The sequence below is a fragment of the Aythya fuligula genome, chromosome 4 (genome assembly GCF_009819795.1).
Source record: "Aythya fuligula isolate bAytFul2 chromosome 4, bAytFul2.pri, whole genome shotgun sequence".
Classification (NCBI taxonomy): Eukaryota; Metazoa; Chordata; class Aves; order Anseriformes; family Anatidae; genus Aythya; species Aythya fuligula.
This window is the reverse complement of record NC_045562.1, coordinates 27,433,541-27,455,327: the sequence shown is the minus strand read 5'-3', so window position 1 is coordinate 27,455,327 and position 21,787 is coordinate 27,433,541. Positions and strand designations below refer to the sequence as shown.

The 21,787-nt window shown below is 33.8% G+C and overlaps 1 protein-coding gene across 1 annotated transcript in view; it reads left to right on the top strand.

Annotated features, from left to right (window-relative positions):
- Positions 1-21,787, top strand: part of TLL1 (tolloid like 1) — a 133,950-nt gene that overhangs the window by 39,610 nt on the left and 72,553 nt on the right. Inside the window, exon 3 of the mRNA XM_032187417.1 lies at positions 19,021-19,131. Coding sequence (XP_032043308.1) covers positions 19,021-19,131 — 111 coding nt within the window. The remainder of the gene's footprint in view (positions 1-19,020; positions 19,132-21,787) is intronic.

The window sequence follows — 21,787 nt, the reverse complement described above, 5'->3', positions numbered from 1 at the left end:
TTTTTTGTCTATTAAGATTTGATCAACGTTCTTAATGTCTTTTATAGTCACACAGTTTGTCTTAAGGACTTCTTTCCTCCTTTTTTTCCTTCCTTTTTTTTTTTTTTTTCTCCTCCCAAATCCAATGTACCTTGCCTTCCAGACAAATCAAACAACACAACCTAGTCATGTGCTTTTTCTTTTTCCTGTTGAGTGCTGACATGGGGTTTTTGCTTTGATATAATAGTTCTCTGCTGAAGATGAGGGTGCTTCTGAGAGTTGCATTTTTGGCAGATGCCTTCTTCAGTGGTGCATTATTGATACCATTTGTACAGTGCTGTATGCTAAATCTCACCTCATTGATTATCGTAATACCGAATTACTTCTAAAGTTTAGTTCTGCCCTGGTGGGGCATAAAAATACCCAAGATGCCATTCCTGAAAGATTCTTTTGCTTCACTGGCAGGCAACCTGGCCAGATCAAATGGTCTGAGGGTGGGAACACAAGTGAGCAGATCAAAACTGTGAATTTATCTGCTGATCATGTATGTACAAGAGATTTTTGCTTTTCAGATAACTTTACCACAAGTCATATCTTGTTATGTATGATTTTTTTTGTGATTACCCTAAACTTGGTGATCATGTGATTACTCTGAATCATTGATTACTGTCATTTCCTGTGCCAGTCAGAAAAATAATGCATGCTTGTGTCAAGGCATCTGAACCAACAAAAACCAGGTGCTAAGAATTTGCCCTGTCATTTCAATTCAGGATTGTACATTTCATCATTTTTTTTATACTTTTTTTTTTTTTTTTTTTTTTGAGTGCTTCAAAGGTCTGAAGTAGAAAGTAGTGGGATCTGTGTTGATGTTAATGTGCAAAACTGATTCCAGCTGGTACCAAATCTGGTCTGAAGTGGAAAGGCTGCATCTTGTGATGACAGCTTTTGTTGTCAGCTGTAGTGTGCTCACTGAATAGCTGATTGCCACAAATGCCTCGAAGTTTTTGGAAGAAGCTAAGTTCTTCTGCTAAATGTCAGACATCAAGGACAGCCAACAGAAGCCAGATCTGTGCAACTCAGGCTGTCTCCTTGATGTGTTTATCCTGACCTCTTGCTAAGCAGTGAGTTTTGTGAGTTTGTGTGCAGACTAAATCATTCTCTGAAACTTTCTTGTGTGACTGCTGGGATTCAATTTTTATGTTTGTTAAGCATCGTAGGATGTTTTCCAAAAGGAGCATTCCTTAAATGCTCTAGGCAGCAAAAAGCTGGTTTTCTAAAAGCATTGGAAGGTGTATATTTGAGCCATGTATAACAAAAGGCCCCTTGATTTGGCCAAATCTATCCTCTGAGAGAAATGAGAGAGGTTCCATATTGCTTCCAGAGATGAAGAAGGTTAGAGTAGTCTGTTCTTCCAATTGCCCTTGCTATACACATGCTTATACATAATCCCTCCATTAAAACAGCTTACACTTTCTGGGCCATAATGTTGGACTGAAAATTGTGTTTACCTGGTTATTCACTATTCTGCCAGTTCCACATCTGTAATTCCACATAGTAAGTAGGTTGTAAGCAGTTTTGGTTGTCTCTATCCTGCTGCATCCCCATTGTAGCCCAGCTCCTTCCCACATTGTTTTCCATGGCTTTCCAGCTGGATAAGAAACTGAAAAGGATCTGTCTGACCAATGTACCTGATGCTTCACCTAACAAGGTAGCCAAGCACTGCCTCTCATTTGCCAGTTGAGTCAAACATCGTGCACAGCTTCTTGGCAGCTGTCAGACCAAACCAGTATTTTTTGGGGTCACATGTGCTGCATGCCCAAAGTCCTCTTGTGGAGTCTGTTTCCTAGGATAGTGTCTAGTGTTCCATTTTATGGGACACTAGATCTATGGTGTTTGTAGGTACTTGGATGTGTATGGGTGCACACAGACATGTGTTCTATACACTTGAACTCGGTAACATTCACCTGAGTTACATGTTAACTCTTGTTTTTGATTGATGTGGATTGAGCAGAGCAAAAAGTCCAGATCACTCTGAATTTATGACCCATCTTTCTCATTGCATAAATTTGCAGTAGCTCCCTGCCATTTGCATGGTTTTTTTTTTTTTTTTTTTTTTTTTTTGGTGAAAGTTTCTAAATATTCTTCTAGTTGAAAAAAATGGTATAGCTTTAAGCTAAGATTTAGTTCTTGCAAGAAACAAGATGCAGCTGAATGATAATTCTTCATACTTAATTATGCCTCCTTTTGTCAAAAGGCCATTTTAATCCATTTAATATGACTGATTTTGCCTAATGCTAGTAATATGGAGATAATTGCTTTAATTGTGTTTGGAAGAAACATTTAGTTTCTCACAAAAGTGTGGTATTGCTACCAAATCAAAGACAAAGTCAGTTTATCAAAATCTTATATTAAACTAGAGATTTAAAAGTCTTAAAGTAATCGTTTTTATTTCTAAATGTACAGTTTGTCTGATAAGGTAACTCCTGCTGTCATTATGTCTGTCTTAAAGAATCCACTTATCTATATTATTTTGCTCATAATTTTAAGCCATAGCTATCTGTCTTGCTGTGCAGTAGGACTTCACTTATTCTGATTTAACTTCATTGCTATTTGCTAAATTGAAGTATGTTATCAGTTAAATGTTACAGAATTTTACTGCACAGCAGGAATTCCAGTAATACTTTCAGAAAATTGTAGTCTATAACTTGATATATTTTAAACTCTTACAGTGGAAATGGCCTCTATATTTGCATTTGTGGTATTGGTTTATGAAAATTGAGTGGTAGTGTTAGCAATTGTTTTGAAAATTAAAAGTCCAAAGCCAAGCAAGCAAGGTCTGCTTTAAATTAGAAGTGTCACAGAAAAAGTTTTTCTTAGGAATAGTGAAGGGAACACATTATTTTTAAAATTATTCTCGGTAAATTAAGGGAAGTTGCATATGATATAGTTGATTTTGCCAGCAGGGTTCAGCAATTCAACCAGTTAATGTATTTCTAGGCTAAGAAAACTACAGAGTGAAATCTTTTTGTTATATTTATTAAGTGCTGTGTTGTTACAACAATGAACTTCTGGCTATTTCTTGAAAAATTTGGTTTGATATATAATTGGAATTTTAAGTTGGATATTATTGGACAGAGAAACTGGAAAATAACATGGAAAAATAGTAGGTATATTAGTCTCTAAGTTACATTATCGTGTTTTATAATTTCTCTTGAACCAGTCCCTCCCCCCCCTTCCCCCCCCTCCAAACACACATACTCAGTATTTATGTTTTGGGAGTTGAATAAAAGGAAAACCCAACAAGATTAACGAAAACAATGACTTTAATTTCAGTTCTACTTTTGAACCATGGCGGAGAGGAAAACATCCATTTGCCAAATGGAAAACTATATAAGCATTAGGAAGAAGGATTATTTTCAACTCCTGTGCTGCAATTAATAATTTTCAATTCCATACTTGAAGAAAGCATTTTTGTTGATCTAGCAACATTAGTCAATCTGCCAAAGCTAGGGGTTGAGGGTCCTCTTCATAGGACAACACTGCACGAACATTTGTCTCTTGTAGCTCTCTGAGAGGTGGCATGTGAGATGCTGTGCAATGAACTCTATGCCCCAGGAGACACTGAGCAATCACCACACACAGTTAACTACCAGTTATCCCTACTCTTTTTTTTTTTTTTTTATTTTTTTTGGTACAATCTATGGAACAGAAGACTTTTTTCTTTTCGGGATTTTTGTTAGTACTAAAAGTAGCCCCGCAGATTTAGCTGAGTACACTATTTCCCTGAGATGTTCGTCTCATTCTGTTAAGGTAATATATTAAGTGCAAATCCAGTAAATAACCTTTGAGGCATCACAAATTGCCACATATAGATTGGATCAATCACACAAAGCACTGGGAATACAAGTCACTGTTTGTTACAGTGACTCAGAACCTTTTTGGTGTTTTCTTCCTAGTGGAGATGTTGCAGGTGGTATAATACTGCTGCCAGTTTAAATCCCTTATAAATTCACAGTCCACAAACATTTACTATACCTTTTCAAGATATGTAGGAACCTTGCAGTCTTTTTCATTCAGTTTTGGACTCAAAAGTTCTAGCCTGCTTTCTGTAAGTCCCAGAAATGTGATGCTAAACTCCTTTGCTAAAGCCAAACAAGTAATTAAAAAAAACACAACACAAACAACACCAGACCCCAAATCCTTGCTGCTAACTTCAGCTCTGATGCCCTAAAAAGCTCTAGAATCCTTTTCTGTCCTGCCAGATGTTCCTCCCATGTTTTATGAAAACAAATGATGTCATTTTAACATATGAAGATGTCGTCTGTTCTCAAACTTTGAGTTAGGTCATTTACTGCTCTCTGGAGTGTCCCATGTGCATTTGTGAATTTCAAAGACATTCATCAAAATTAATAGAGTTTTTTGGATGCCACTAGGACAGTTTTTGGTAGATTCACATTTTAGAGCTAGATTTCTTCCTTTTGTCTGCCATGCGATAAAAAGGAAAACCAACCAATCAAACAAAATATCCTGCCACCACCTATTACCTCCTGCAGTGCAGGATTTTTTTTTTTTCTTTCCCACAGCATCTTTTAGATGACATGAGAGTGTTCTATATGTACCTCTGTTTTGCCTTCTCTATAGATATTTTTTAGTTTTGATTAGTATTCTGTACTCGAATATGAATGTGAAATTTCTAAAAGATTTTGCTGATCTATTTCTACTAGATTGTATTACACAGCTGAATATATTTTTTAGTTTAGTTTTGTTTTGTTTTGTTTTGTTTGTTCCCCTCCCCCCCCTCTTCAGGGATAGAAAGAAATGTACTTTCAGAGTACATTGAAACATTAGCTTTATAAACCACGTATGTCAGTGATTTTCACAAGGATGAAGGTACTTTCCCTTGATACTTTTACAGATTAATTTTTATATGGCACTAGAGTTCTCCACTTAGAGGTATTTATACTAGTAATGCTAATGTTACGATAAAACTATTTTCTTTTTAGGAGTTGTATTCTTGGGGGATGCCTTGTAACTGAAGGGCACTCACTTTCACAAAAGGAGCTGTCTAATACCTTTAATACCTGAAGCAGTATTTATGATAGCAATCTACAGATTGACAAATTGTCATATAATCCTTCCTAGAATAGCTTCAAACAGATAACTTTTCTATAAATTGACAGCCTGTGGCTATTTTAGTTGTAAACAGAAAATTTTAAATTTATTTAAGTGCTGGCATTCTTTTCAAAACCTTGGAAGTGACTAAGGGTCATTCATTTGAAATCTTGTTCCAGTGTATACTGTGTTATTTGAGCATTCTTGTATCCAAAACCCAATGAAAACAGCATAACAGCAATAGCAGGTCCTTCCATTTTGTTCTTTATTCGGAGTTCTATTTTCAGTTACTCTTGTGTTAACTCGGAAATGCTTCTATAAGCATACTGCCACAAATTTTTAAATAAGAAGTGTGCATGCTTAGGATTAAGATTTACAAACCATCATTAATATGACAAGAGGTAGGTAGAAGTGTATGTTTTTGTATTTTTTTTTTTGTCCTTCATGTAGAGCAGAAATATCTCAAAGGTTTTCAGGAGTATGCCTTTAAGTAATGAAGAGCTTTTGGTTTAACATTTGGACACTGTGCTAGATTTTTTATAAACACAGTAGTAATACATATAATCTACTCAAGGAATAAGTGATACTTTTTTTTTTTTTTTTTTTTTTTTGAGGGGTCATGTTTTACTTGGTCAAGTGCTTTTCCTGTACTTTTCTCCATTTTTGTTGCTATTTATGAATATTTGCCTTGAGAGCATAATGGAATAAAGAAAAAATAAAGAGCATCTAGGAACTGAGAAGCCTATTAAATGTTCTGTTTTCTAAAATCTCAATAGTCAAGTAATTTTGAAATACTAGACCATAAACATTATCTCCTGGACTCTAAATATGTCTGAAAACAGTAATATTTGATTTGGCATATTTGTTCTCAATTAGATATTAGTATTTTCTCTGAGCTTGAAGGAAGCTTAAAATTTACAAGTCTTGTGTAATTCCTATTTCCAGAGATATGTCGAGGTTATTTGAGGCCACCATTGTATTGCTGTCAAAAGGCACACCCCTCATGACCACACTAGCCCAGGGTAAGCTGGCTAGAACCATCATGTTTGGCTCACATCCTTTGTTCCAGCTGCTGAATTGTATTAAAAGACATCTAAAAATACTTTGAGACTAATTTAAGCAGTGCTTTCTCTATTAATTAAAACACAAAGATGCTAAAAGCTATTAAATACTTAGTATCCATCTTCTGTGTATTCATGGGAACAACAGCTGTAATTTTAGAATGCTACAATTGCGATGGGAGAAGTGATATCTGTGATCATGAGTGGGATTGCAAATGGACTGTGGTATGCTGTTCCTGCTAACCTACAGCCCACTGTTATAAAGCATTTTAAGACGCCTGGTGGTAAGTAGTATGTAAGGAGCTGCAGTGGCTTTACGAAGGCAAGAAAAGAAGAGTAGACTTGGAGGAAAAAGTCAGAATCTATTATTTGGATTGGCCTTTTAGCATTTGTGTCTGTCATATAAACTAACATGCCTTAAATGAGGATCAACATGAGACTGACTTTCTGGGAATGAGAAGCTTAACCAAGGTATAATTATTTGCTTTCTTTTAAGATTTGTGAAATTCTTGAACTTTTACTTAGCTACTGTTTTGCACCACAAGATTGTCTGTAATAATAATCTGTAGGACTTGTAGGTGAATTTGCTTGTTGGATTGTTTTTTGCTTGATTTGCCATTAGTGCTGTAGTCTGATAATCTGTTGAAAAAAATTATCAAACTCTAGATCCTTGTGTAAAATACCACTGTAAATGTACACAATTTAACCTGATTAATTGTGCATCAGTTTGGGGTGACAACAGTGTTTGCAGCCACACAAGTTTGAACTAAAGGCAGTCTTGCAAAGAAACTGTAGGGACAGGAAAAAGTTTGAACTGTGTTGTTGTTTTTCCCCTTAATTCTGTTGATGATACTTGAACTACCAGCAGTGCCAAAACCTAAGAAGTTTGGACTGTGTGCAACATGTATAACTCTTTTTAGAAGGGGGTGGAGGTTCTGCTGGCTTACAGCACAGTGCTCACAAAAGGCTAATATGCTATGCTGTTTAGAAACAAGGATGTAAAAAAGCTTTCAGCAGCTATGCAACACTGGTTTTCTATAGCCAAATATTGAGGGAATCAATGCTATACTGAGATGAGGCCTCATTGTATCTGTCAAAAGACACAAAATATAAGAATGATCATGTAAATTCTGTCTTAAGTGCTATCATGGCTAAAAGTAGTCATAGTATTAACCTATGTAAGATTTAGATGTATGGAGCATTAAATTCTAATAACTTGATGTTAGTTATTAGATACTGTCAGTGATTTTCCACTGTTCATTTACTGCTGCCTTGCTAACTCTGAGGTTGTTTTTTTCAGTTTCTGTTTTACTGTTCGTGTCCAAACAATAATCAGCAGCTGTGCAGAGTCTCCATGGGAAAAAAAAACCAAAACCCTGTAAATTACAATTGCTGAAAAAAAATACCAGCATTCAGTATCAAGCAAACAAAATAGTTGTGACGAATGGGACTCATCATTTCTATTTTAAACTGTAACTTGAATTGGATGATACAGGGTAAAACAACCATGTTTCAAGTTTTTAACCATGTGTATGAAAAGTTTATTCTCCAATAACAAAAATCCTGGTAGATGACATCTGTTAATATGTGGACAGGAATATAGAATTACATTGGTCCAACACCCTGAACTTGCTGTATTAAGCACAGGATCAGTGCCAAAAAAAGCAACGCTAAGAGCTGTTTAGTTCCTTTCCTTGTCTCTTCTGCAGAGCCTGGTCGTAGAATGATGTGCGAAAAATTGAGATGGAGTGACTTAAGTGAGGTTCATGTCAAAAATTACTGGAACAGGAAGCTGCAGCTGATAATGGAAATCACTTCTGCAGCTTAAAATAAGCTTTTATTTATATGTAGTTTAATAATTCTTTATTTAAGATGGTGCAAATGGAGGAACATTTTTTTCATGTCGTATGATGAGAACCTTCATCCTAAATGCCAGATAATCCCTCAGATACACACTTTCTTTTCAGAACCATTTGGTTTTCTGTATAAAACTTTAATTGTATTTAATAATTTATCAGGGATTTTCTGCTTTAGAGGTACCACTTCAGCATACTTGGAATTTTATGTCTGTTAGCAAATGAAATAAAATTTTCATTTTCCAAAGACAAGGAAAAGAATCACAGAATCACAGAATTTCTAGGTCGGAAGAGACCTCAAGATCATCGAGTCCAACCTCTGACCTAACGCTAACAGTCCCCACTAAACCATATCCCTAAGCTCTACATCTAAACGTCTTTTAAAGACTTCCAGGGATGGTGACTCCACCACTTCCTTGGGCAGCCTGTTCCAATGTCTAACTGCACTATAACTTTGATGTGACGTGTTTATTATATTCTAATGCCAAGTTTTAATGAAAAAGTTATTGCATAAATGTGTGGCCTGTTATTGTCATAGCATAGGAAAAAAAACAAACAACTAAAATAGTTATCTCATTTAGTACTGCATTTCTTATTCACTTTTATTCCATAGTCACAATCTGAGTCCAACTTTGCAGCAGAGCAATGGTATTACAGTTGTGAAATTTCTTGTTTTCAACTTGAGTCTGGTCCTCAGACTATTACTGGTAGGCTTTTTAGCTTAAAATTTTTCTCAACAGAATTTTTACTTCTTTGTTTACATATTTCCTCTTCTTACTCACTTTTCTTGACCACTAGTTTTCCAATAAAGCTAATTTTTTTTTTTTTCTGTCTGAAATTGGCTTCTCTTACTAATATAAAATATCTAAATAAGAGGTATAAAATTCCTAAGGAAAATACTATAAAGTATATAAATTTGTTCCCTCAGTTTCTCAGAAACAAATATTTTTGCCCTGTAACTTACACTGTCACCAAAAGGCTGGGGTGTTAAATAGAATTTGTGACCAAAACTGTGTTGCCCTGCACGTTCAATAGCCTATCTAAATGAATTTCGAAACAAACATTTAGGCAAAGTCCAAAAGAGTCTTAGTCTTTTCAGCTCTTCTCCCTAGCTAAAACTTTTATCTCCAAAAATTCATTGTAGATGGCTAAAATGAAATACTCTGTAGTTTTATTTTGTCTGCTATCTTTTTTTTTTTTTTTGTTAGCTATCTTTCTCTTAGCCACATTCTTTAACCTACTTTTCTCCACTTTTTAACTCTCTCTTCCATTGTGCTTCATTTTTTTGCTTTCTACTTTTCATTCAAACTCACATGCCTTTTCTTAAAGGTGACAGAGGAAGCATGCACTGGATTTGTCATCCCAATGTTTTTTGATCTAGAATGGGCTTCTCAAGGCTTCCACTTGATGTTGTTTTTTCGTCTGGTACCCTTTCTGCATCACTGTCACATGGGTTGAAGTGCCTGTGCCGGACAGTGTGAAGATGTTCCAACTTCTTGAAAGTTTTTAGTTTGCAGCTACCTAACCTGTTAAGTGCCTCTATCTCCACTGGGTCACAAGAATTCTTTGCTTAGGTGACCTTTACTAGTAATGTTCAAGCCCCACACTCTCTTCCCAAGTCACACAAATATGCATTGGGCTGAAAAGCACAAGCAATTAAAAACCAAAAATAAAACCCTCTGTGAAAAAAAAATGAACTTTATTTCCAGTGCTTGATGATTTGTTTAATAACTGCAGCAGTTTCCTATATTCAGTCAGTGCTATTACCTTCCTCTTCTTAGGCTTCAAGACACAAGCATCAAAGTCCTCAAATTGGAAACTGATTTGTGTTTTGACTAGAACAGCACATTAACTGTTCCCCTGTCCCCAAATGCAAACATGTGGTGAATCTATAGATGTTACATTTACAGGTTCTTCTTTGTCTTCTGAGTAGAAAGAAAGTAATATTTGAAAAGTGCCAAGTAAAACAAAGAAATGATTCCTTCTTCAATAACCTTGCTAAATTGATTGAATTCAATTTCTGGGACAAAGAGCTACTGCTGTGCTAGAGGATGCACAGTTGTTTCATGATGATGAAAGTATTATTTTCATTTAAAAATACATCTGCTCTAGCAAAAATATGTTAATCACATAGAAAAAGTCATGGAAGGTATACTTCACTTCATACTTCACTTATAAAATACAATTTATTTTGTGAACCTATTTATTTTGTGAAGCTATTTTGACCTGAAGTTTAGGCAGTATAAAGCAAAAAATGTTGTAAGACATCAGCTGTGTTATACAACATTCTGTACAAAGTAGATTAATATGGATGTAAAGCAAAGAGTAAAACAGTTTTAGTCCTTCAGTGTCCACTGTGTGTTATCAGTTAGCTTGGTAATTTACTTGAATTTCTGGTGTTATTGTGTTCTCTTGGTATTCAAATGAAAATATCTAAGAATTGCATCTTTGAGAAGGCCTTGTAGCAGCTGCTGTAATCTGTCTCAGCCCTAACAGTTGTTTCATGTAGGTGAAATTCTCTGATCTCCATTCTTTAATTTACAGTTTATTTTTAATTTTACATTTTTCCATTCTTTAATGAATGGAATTATTTCAACTCTGTTCTTAACTTCTAGTCTTAATTTTAAAACAATTATTTTTATTCTTTCTGGCTTTATACATGTATGTATTTTTAAAAAAAGTTTTCATTTTTATACAGGTATAAAAATGCCTTGTAGAGTCTGTTCTTTCTACTGGAAGAGTCTACTGGAAGAGTCTTTCTACTGTAGAGTCTGTTCTTTCTACTGTCATATCATTAACTTTGTAGATCTTGACCTTAAAGCCATGGAGAAATGGAGTTTACAAATAAAATAGAGATTAATGTAATAGCATCATTGTATATGCATTGCATGTATGCATAGAATTAAGCAGGACAATCATAGCGGTCATGTAAAGCTTACTGTTTTAGATATGACCAATGTGATGTAATAGACAAGAATTTCTGTTGAGGAAGAGATAGCAAATGGAAGAGAGGAAAATATGTGGAAGTGCAAGGGAAAATACATAAAGTTAAGTTAATACATAATGTTCAATTCCTCCCTGCTCCCCCCACCCCCCCTTTTTTTTTTTTTTTTTTTTTTTGTTTAGAAATCTCATGTTTTGGGGAAGACCTGCTTATGTTTTTGGTTATTTTGGATTGCTTTTAAGAAAAGTGTATCAGTGGCTATATATTTGTAGTATAAAAAAAGTGGAAGTACAACTTCAAGACACGAACAACTATTTTTTTATGGAGGCTGTGTAGTTTTGTTTTGCAGAAAATAAGTGTTCAAATTGATTTTAATATGAAATGTTATCTTGACAGGAAAATCACGGATTACATCTTGAGTCTTGTAATCTTAAGATCTAAAATACCTTTGACTCAAGCTTTAGATTTTTGAATAACTTCTCTGATATTTTTCCCTTAATATTGCAGCAGGAAAACTCATTTTATGAAAGGCCAAGCCACCCATTAATTTAATTTTCATAGTTATGGCACATAAATGACAAGTTGAAATGTTTGTGATTTGAATAGACATAAATCTTGACCAACACTGACATAGGTTAGATTTCTCAAGATTTTCAATTGGTTTTGTATTCTTCAGTACAAAAATTCCACTTCTTTCATGAATCCAAGTGATATTCCTATGTTGATGACATTTTGTTGGTACCTCTTCCAGTATTTTTAGGGCAGAATATTTTGAAGCTTTGGGTAGGACTATGATAATATTCATAAGAAACTGTTCAAGTTCATGGAGAATCACTTCTAAACTTGCAAATAATTTATGTTGCAAAAGGAAGGTGTTTTCTCACCTAAGAAGATGCAGGGTGCAGTATTGCAATCCAGTTCCTTTTCTCTACTGACTTTGTGTGTGTGTGTGTGTGTGTGTGTGTGTGACCAAAGCCAAATTCTTATTATGTTGGATTTTTTTTTTTTTTTTCTCTTCAATGCATGGGGCAAACGTTTCTATAATTATTTATTTTGGACTTTGTCAAAAGTGCTTGTCACTTAACATGTGACAAACGCCCCCATGCCCCACAACCCCTGCCCTGTAAATTCCTAAAACTTCAAGATCCATGCATACTTGATTTCAGGAAAATAAAGGATTTATGGTTCTTCTAAAACTATAGCTTCTAGTATTCTTTCATTCATGTCACACTCCTGCTAACATAGATATGCTGTTTCTCTCACGGTAGCCAAATTTTTAGTGTTATGTATCTGAATTGCTAGGAGTATCGCCTTAGTAATCCTGAGTATTTTAGTAGTTGAAATAAAAAGCATTGGGATTGTAGTATGCTACAATTAAACAAGCACCCTGTGTAATAGTGGTCACAAAAATAGGAATCTGTCAAATCTGACAAATGTCTCCCCAGACAAGCAATCTAATCCAGCTACCAAGGGAAAAGTATTTTGTTTTATAACATGCACTTATGATATGGTAACATATTTGGACTTTTAGATGGTGATTTTTACCTGCACATCAGAACAAAACAGATATAAAGCTTATATCTGTTTATCTTATATCATTTGTTTTCATAGTAAATATGAAGACAGCCTGACAGAGGAGTTGTATCCCTTTTCAGGTGTGACTGCCATTTTTTTTTCAAGTAAATCAATAAATTTCACCAAGTTGCTCATAGTTGTGCACAGATCTGAAAATGTAGTAACTAATCTCTAGTTTTGGTATATCTGAAAATAGGCTGGATTGTTCTTCTATCTAATATTGTTAAAGTTTCTATAAAGTTTTCTTTTCTGTCATGTACTTGCTTTTTTGTTCAATAAAAACCTGATTTTGATAATTATCAAACACTGAAATTAATTTTGGTTCATAAATTTCTTTTGAAAGTTCTTTGATCTCTGTATGGTAACACTGAAATTGTTTGACTGTTATGGCTAAAGGTAGCATTCATGAGGAATAGGGTTAGAAACAATCCAGAGTACGGTATGGAGTTTTATGCTTGCGGTTGCATTTGCAATCTTTTGCTGTTTAATTGTCCTGTCTTGTTGTCATTTTAATGATTTATGAGAAAAGTGTATTGCACCTGAAAATCTTGGAACAAATGAACTGGTTTGAATACAAAGTTCAGGTAATTATAGTAGCATATGTTGCTTTCCTCATAATGAAGTAAAATTGTTTTTACTTATTTAGCACACAAGTTCCCTTTTTCTGTTCAGAGTTTCAGAGGCAGTTATGTAAGCTGTGAAATGGATTGTATGGGATAAAATGACTCACCAAGATAGATTGTAATGCACATAGCTGTGTTGTTGCAGGGAAGTACTCAATGACTCAGCTATAGAAGAGGCTGCTAATTGGAACTGCTGCACATGGGCTTTTAGATGAACCCTGAACTTGGGCCAGCACGCTTTTTGGCACTTCTTGCTGCATGAATTGCTGGTCAGATTTTGAAAAGCACTGGGTGGCCCACCTGCCTTCAAAAGAAATGAAAGAAGCTCAAAACTCTTCAGATTTATATTTTGCCTTCCAGTTAATTCTAATATTTTTGTTGTCAGTTCTTGGCAGCTCCTATGAAGCGGATAAATTTCCTCTGCTTTCCACTCCCAGTAGCATACCAAAATCTGAGGCTATGCTTTTAAAATGTCTTCTAAAATTGCCTTAATCCTTTCAGTGGCATCTTTTCAATACAGCAGTAATCTCCCTGTCACGATCTCCCTGTCTGCTCACAGAACAAGGGAATACCTGTGTGGCTGATCACAGTTTACTTCTCATTTTGCCTAGTTTGTTTAGCCTAAAAAAGAATTTCAGGTTATAGTACACTAATTCATTGCAATATTAGGTTTTCTAATCTTGTTTTCAAAAGTTGAAAAAATTGTCCGAATGTAAGAATGCCATTCTTACATTCTTGAGTTGAATGTTTCTCTAGCCTGCACTGTAATCAAAACAAAGCATGTTATGGAAATTATTTTTGGATCTTAATGGTCTACTACAGTGTCAGTCTCTTAGAGCTGTCCTTGGTAGCTGTCTTAGCACACATCAGAGATCCTGATACATATGTGTGTATATATATATATATATATATATATTTATTTATTTATTTATATAATATATATATATTATATTTTTTTTCCTGCTATGCTCCTGTGCTTTAGGGGCAAACACTAGCAATCTTTCTTTAGTTCTTTCTTTAGTTGCATTTTCTGTCTTGTTACTAATATCAGTATTGATACTCTCAGCAATATATTTTACTCCAAAATGGCTGTTTATAGTTTTTGTTTTAAAAAATTGTAGGACAAATTATAAAAAAAAAAATTGCTATAGATGATTTTTGGTTTTGCAATCATAATGAATATATTGTTGTATATAATTTGCAGGTTTATATACTAATTGTTATTTTTAATCCCAGAAAAATCCATTCTACTGCATACCATAGCCCCATGAATTTAACATGATTTTGTTCATGTTCTGTGACTTCTGACCATCTTCTGGTCATGGAAACCCTTTTTGTCCTAACCATGTATGCTATTTCATACTATGGGTGTATTTACATATACTTAAAATAATTGTAATAGTTTTCCTTTTTTTTGTTTGAAATTATTTTGTTTTCTTAGTAGTATATTTTATTCATACAGAATGGTGGATATTTGATGTTGTGATGGTCTTATTGGAAGACAGTATGTTAGCAAAGAGAACTTCACAGATGAATATTCATTATTTGTGATAACAGTTCAAGTTGCCACATGTAGTTCACGTGCTTGATCTACATATTAGAAATCATCTTACTCTATATCAATCACATTTTTATGGTAATATTGTTATATATTCTTGGATGGGAAGCATCTGCTATCTTCTATAAGATTCTTATTTTCCTGTTTGTTTTCATTCTGGCGAGGCAATTGTTTGCATGTTGCAAGCTTAACTGCTTTGCATGGCAGATTTTTGTCTTGTAATTTACTCAGTCCTTTTTGAAGGTGTTGTTTGGCTGAGTGCTTTGAGATGTGTGAAATCGGAATTGCGTCTATAGGTGAAGAGTATGTATTAGCAGGATGTATGTATGTGCATAATCTTTCTTTGATGTTACAGAAAAATGTACTTTCATGGGTAAACAGTCTGTGTCCTCTTTCTGAATGCAACGTGTGCATCCTGTTTGTCAGCTGAATTTGTCTAAACGCCTATATACATGTAAAATACAAACAAAACATCTCCCCTCCTCCCCCCAACTCCTCCACCTTCCCCCCAAAAAACAAACAACAACAACAAAACAACAAACAAACAAACAACAAAAACCCAGAAAGTTGCATGCAATAACATTTAGTATAATTATTTATCTATCTATCTATCTATCTATCTATCTATCTATCTTTATTACGTACTTGCTTCAGATATTGTAGTTTCCAACAGACTTCTCCTAAGTTTGCTTATTGCAGACTTTTGTGTGTTCAATTCAAATGAAAAAGTTGCCTGTAGACATCAAATTTTCCTGGCCACTATGTAGATGATAAGAGAGAATGTAAAGAAATCTGAAACAGGTGGCAACTTCAAGTTCCATTTGGATCATCTTGAATTTTCAATTTTTATTTTGTGTGTTAAGCAAAATTTGTTATTTGTTACATTTTTTTGAAGCAAACCTAGGAACGAAATATCTTTGAAGAACGAGAGAGATGTGTCTATCTATCAATGTGTGGACTGAGTGAATGGTATGGAATATGTCAATTCTGGCAGAAGTTTTTTAAAGGAAGCTAATACAACTCTTAATCTTAACTTGCTCTTAGCACAGTCTTCAACATGCCTTGCATACCCAAACAATCCTCTGCTTGCTTTCCATAAGGTTTAGATTGATGTGCAGCAAAATGAAGTATACAAAGCAACTTCTTCAGATAGTTTCAGGCCATAAAAATTTCAAGACAGGAGATAGAAGTACAATCCTCTCTAGTTACAAAGTACAGTAACACACAGACAGTCTGAAAGGATAGTTTTAACAGTTATGGAAATGTGTTTTTTTTTTTTTTTTTTTTAAGTTCATGTGGGTTTCTGCCTCAGGCTTTGTTGAAGGAAGAAATGCAGACTTTTCATTGGAAAAAAATGCGTATTTTTAAAAAGCAGTTATCAGCTTCTTTCATGTCTCTGTTTCTAATTTTTAATGGTGGATTGAAATTAAATTAAATAGAACCCAGTCAGCTGTTGTTTGTCTTGCTATAGATGTATTTTTTTCCCAGTTGCACTGAAATTAGTTCAGAAAATCACAGATTTATTTAAATAAAAGTAAAGAGGCAGTTATTAATTTCTTGTAGAAGTCAAATAAGTTCTCTCCAGGTTTCTACCTCTTGTCCTGTTTGATCCTTACGTGACCTGATAAACAGAATTATTTTGTTTCAAATAACACCTGCCTGAAGAAAACATCCTATTATTCTATTAAACAAACAGACAATTGCATATATTTCTTTCTTAAATGTTTACAAATATTTAGTTCTTACACCAGAGAAACTAGCTTTTATTGGTCACAAAGATTACTCATCTATTTTTGCATCAAACTTGCATCAGCACTTATTGTTATATTACCATGGTTATATTATTATTAAACTTTATCTTGTACTTGGTTGCTAATCAAGAACAACTCTAGCTAGCAGTCCAGATGTTTAACAAAAATAACATGGCTTTGTTTTCTGTTCTAACTCAGCAACCAGTTACTGTACCTTTCTTGAGCAGTAAGTTTTTTTGCTGTTCCTTTTTTTTTTTTTTCTTTTTTTGCATCTGTGCAATGCATTTGTCAGACAAATTCATAGGGCTTGAGTTTTCTCTAGTTGTATTTTCACGGCAAGGTGAATGTCACTACAGTGAAGTGCTAAAGATGGATCATCAGAACTAGAGAGGATATATTTTCAATCACATCACTGTACACTTTTTTAATGCTCAATTTACCTTGAGTTTTTATTTCATGTTTATATAACAGTATTATGTACTGAAACCAAAGTGATTTCTGCTAATACGGCTCTGTCAGTGAGTTATTTTTTTCAACTTTTGGTAATTCGGAACCTTCATTTTGTTAACTCTCACTGCAACCAGGAAAGAATAAATGGGATTGCTATTAATTTTTAGCACTTCCTCAGGTTTTGTTTGGACAACCTGTGTGACCTCTGTTAAAGCATGTCATGTCTTTTTAAAGTGTAATGTTAATAGCTGCTTCCTTTTTTTTTTTTTTTTTTTTTTTTTTTAACCATTTTTTTTTTTTGTACATTGTATCAAGATTTGTGGTCTTGGTGCTATACAGTGGCCCATATTGTGAATGACATCCAAGAGAAATATCTAGAAGATGGTTATAATAGAAATAATAATATTTAATTCAAGAATCAGATGGAGACTTTCTCTCCTCACTGTTCAAAACTCAGACAATCTGAGATTTATTTATTTTTTTATTATTATTTTTTTTTTCCCTAGAAAGTTCAAGGAAAAAGACACTTAGAGCTGCCACTAGCTATGTCTTTTGAACTGATGGTAAAAACCATTACTGGTTTGTAGGCTAGGCAGAGGATGGATGTGCTCAATGAGTTCAAGGGAAATAGGGACCCTCGGAAACAGAGTGTTCACAAATGTATGAGAAGTGACTGAACAGTTTCAGAAGTGGTCTGAAATACTTTCTGTTTCTAGGGAACATCATCTTTTCATGCAAATATTTAATATGTGAAAATGCTCTTATTTAGAAGATGGTTATATTTTTAATCGCGAAGGTTCATTTTCACTTTTGAACTCTGTATAATTGCTCTATTTTTTTTTTTTTCTTAAAGATACTTTACAAGGCAGACCAAAGACATTTTCAAAATCATTTCTCCTAATTGTCTTGAATTCAAAAAAAGCAACAGGAAAATCAAGAAGATGAGTTTTTAGATATGGATTTGATTAAATAATTATGAATATAAGCTTTAATCAATAGGAAAAAGATAAATTCTGCACTAAGAAGAATATGATGAACATATTATCTGATGAATGGTCTCTATAATTTGATAAAAGAAAAAATGACAGAAAAGGAAGACTATTTAGTGTTTGGGATGTTTGAATGGAACTAGACCTGAGAGAGTAATTTGGTAATAGATGGACTTTGGACAAACTCCTTAAGAAAACAATTTGCAGTGGATCTGTTTAACAAACAACCAAACAGAGACAGTAATGTCTACCTGAACAGGAGAAATTTGCATTAAATTCAAACATGACACCAGTCTTGATCTCAGAGGTTTTGTGATTCTGAGGGGACTGGTAATAGACATCTACAGAAGCAGTGAAGAGAGGGAGAAGGAAGTATTTGGGTAAAGTTAATAATCACTTCAATTCATGTTAATTGGTAATGCTTTGTTGAATTCCTTCACATAGTGGAAGATGGCCTGCTGAGTCCATCTTTAATGATAAGTTTGAGTTGGCAGGGACATTTGAGGTTAAAAACTCAGGAAAAAATAGTCAGAAAAGAAAGACTGAAGGTATAGATCTTGAACTCTTACCTATATTTCGACTCACTGAGTTGTGATGGCAGCTTAGCGAAGATGAATTGACTTAAAAAAAAAATTAAAAAAAAAAGTCAAACAGAAAAAACCTGAATCTTAAGCAACAGGAAAAGAAAGAAGAAATGCACCAAAAGACGTAGGAAGGGATGAAATAAGAAAAGATTGTATTCTATCAGTACTGTATATTTTTGACTTCATACTTCAAATGTTAATATCTTTCAGTGCTTTTTAGTTTCCTCTGTTGTATTTACATGTAGAAAACATCAGATATGCTGAAAATTTGTTAATTGATGTTAAATTTATGATTGCATTTATAAAATGTCTAAAGAACTTAAGTCTATAAAATACAGGAGAATAGTGAAACAAAATATTTCTTTTATTAGTTTTATTTCTATGTATAAAAATGTAGATCAGTAAGCAAATGTATGTCGTATAAATGTATATTTGTCACATATTTCCCAGAGGGCTGTAACTTGGCATTATAGTCTTCAGATTGGTTTAAATGTAAAAATAAATTCTTTAATTAAATTGAGCTCTTTTTTATTTAAAGCTGTCTTTTGGGGAGATATTGCCTTAGATGATGAAGACTTAAAAATCTTTCAAATTGACAGGACAATTGACCTTACGCAGCACTCCAACGAAAGACTTGGCCATAACACAGGTATGATATTTCAGCCTTGCTTTTAACTTATTTTTCTCTTATTTGCTTATAATAAGTTCATCTCTGTTTTTAAGTGCAGAAAGTCAGTGAATAATGTTAGTTTATGGATATAAACTTATTATATATAATGTTATTTTATGGGTAATGTTAGTTTACAGTTAAAGAAATTATTCAACAAGTACTACAAACTTGTTTAAGTGAGGCAAAGGGAAAAGCTCAAATTTATTTTTTTCTGCATTTCTGATTAAAACAAACAAACAGAAACAAAAACAAACAACAACAAAAAAATTTGTAGAGCCAAAGAGCAGAAGCTGGGAGGAACCTCTCTGCCAGTCCTCTCTGCAGGTGGTCATGTGGGAAAGGAAGCTGTACAAAGCATTGCTTTCAGCTCTGCAAGTTCCTGATAGCAGAGCTGAGATGCCCTGTGGAGAAAATGTGGAATCCTGGAGGCGAGACTGGGATTCTTGAATTACAACACCTCCTTTTGCTCTTTTTTTTTTTTTTTTTAATTTTTATTCTGTTTAATCCAGATCTACACATTGATCTAGAAGATGCACAAGAACATTTTTATCCTTTCTAGAATTTGAATTAGAATGTAAATTTGCCACATTAGTGCTGGACACTGAAACAAACGCAGTTGTTTTTTTGAGACAGATAGATAAAGAGATATCATACCTGTGTAAATATATATGTATATATGTGTGTGAAAACATAGTCCATGTGTAAATGGATGTCTACTTAGTGTCTAAAAATATCCATGGTTTCAGGCTGTGATTTGTAAAATCATGACTGTGAATGTGTAAACTTTCAGGATATGGTACCAAAAAAATTATAGTGGGAAGGTGTGAAAGGGAGTATTTATACGTAGTAGCAAATGCATAAATACATTTCTGAAGTTTTTCTATTAAGCATGGTCTATTTGTTGCTGAACTCAGCTAATATTAACTTGATGATTCCTAGTATGTGAAAATAAGGATCATTTTGAGGAATGACCAGAAATGATTTTTTCATTTTTGTAGCATTTTGTAGCTTAATCTTTCAGTATTGATAAATATATATACATGGCATATTTTCACTCTTTGAGTATGTGATTAGACTGTTATTATAATAACTTGAAAATTTATTTTATTTCCCTTTGAAACCGCTTGTTTCTTTAACCTAGGATCATCTCTGATCTTGTCTAGATTAAGGCTGAATATTAAAAAGTCATTAGAGCCAGGGGTTTCCTTCTTCCACTTCACCTCAAACAAATATTTTTAATTGAATTTGGAAGTATTTCAGGCCCCATTTTTGCAGACAATGTAGACAGCAAGGTTCTTAAAATGGATGCAGCCAAGTGATTTCTTTGGCCTGCTGACTTTCCTTCTTATTTTTCTATTCTTTCCTTTTAACTGATTTTTTTTTTTTTTTTTTTTTTTTTTTGAACAGCTGTATTTATGTATATATTCTACTATTTAGCTTTCTTTCCTTACCTGTCTTGAGGTGCATTATCTTTACATGTTACCATGTTACAGTATCCTATTAAGGATATTGACTCATCCTACTGAGGATTACCAATGCATTTGGATCATATTTGTCTACCCTTATTGCACAAGGGGAATCTGAGATAATCAATATAAATGGACTTTGGAGAACAAACTCTGCTGAAGTTAATGTTTTGGTACTGGTTCTCAATGAACACTCTACAGTTTTGATTTTTCTAAAACAGAGTTGGAGAAGTCTTGTTTTAAGCTTCACATATGTATATTTTTCCCAAGTTTATCACATTTTGAAATATAAGTTAGCCAGTTTTTGAAAACTGCACAGTATAGTGTGCTTTTTTCCCCCTTTAATTGTCAATGGAAGAAATTACCAACAACTAGCTAATTAATAGTGGGTAACAACTGGAAAAGGAAGATAAAATGGTGGTTCAATAGAGAACAAATTATTAGATTATTACCTTCCTTACAAATACAGTGAAAAATACATGATTGATTTCTGAGCACTTCATGCTCCTGCTTTGTTGTTCTGCTGTTGACCTTCAAGAATATAGGTAATGTCAGGTAGAAAGTTAAAGTACATGGATATAAACTATCCATGTTACGTTTTTCACTGGAATGACTAATTAAAAGTAGTGAGCTAACAGGCTCTGATTCACATTTTGTGACTGCTTGTTTTGGTGAGGATTATCAGCATGGATTTCCAGGACCAGATACTTTGTGAGCTTCTCACTGTGGCTCTGTCTTTTTTTTTTTTTTTTTTTTTTATCCAACACTGCACAAAATAATTGTAAATAAATAAATAAACAAAAACAAACAGCAAAAGTGATAAAATTGCTGTGTATGAATGTAAATTGCCAAGAGTATCCTCCTGCTCCTACTTGAAGCATGATGAAGAAGATACAGCAAAAGAGATTTATTTATTTTTAAACAAATTTTTCAGACTTTGGTTTGGCAAAGCTGTAGTTTATTCATATAGGCCAGATTAGTTAAGTGAGATACATTTTCTTCTTTAGTTTTTCATGAAATGGATTACACAGGTTGCTTCATTCAGTAAATAATGTTTTTGTTTGTTTGCTTGTTTGTTTTTTATTCCTGTTAAGTCTATTAAAGTTGCTGGGTTTTAGGGATATTTATTTTAGATGTTTTTTGAATCTCCAGCTATCTGCCTTTCTATG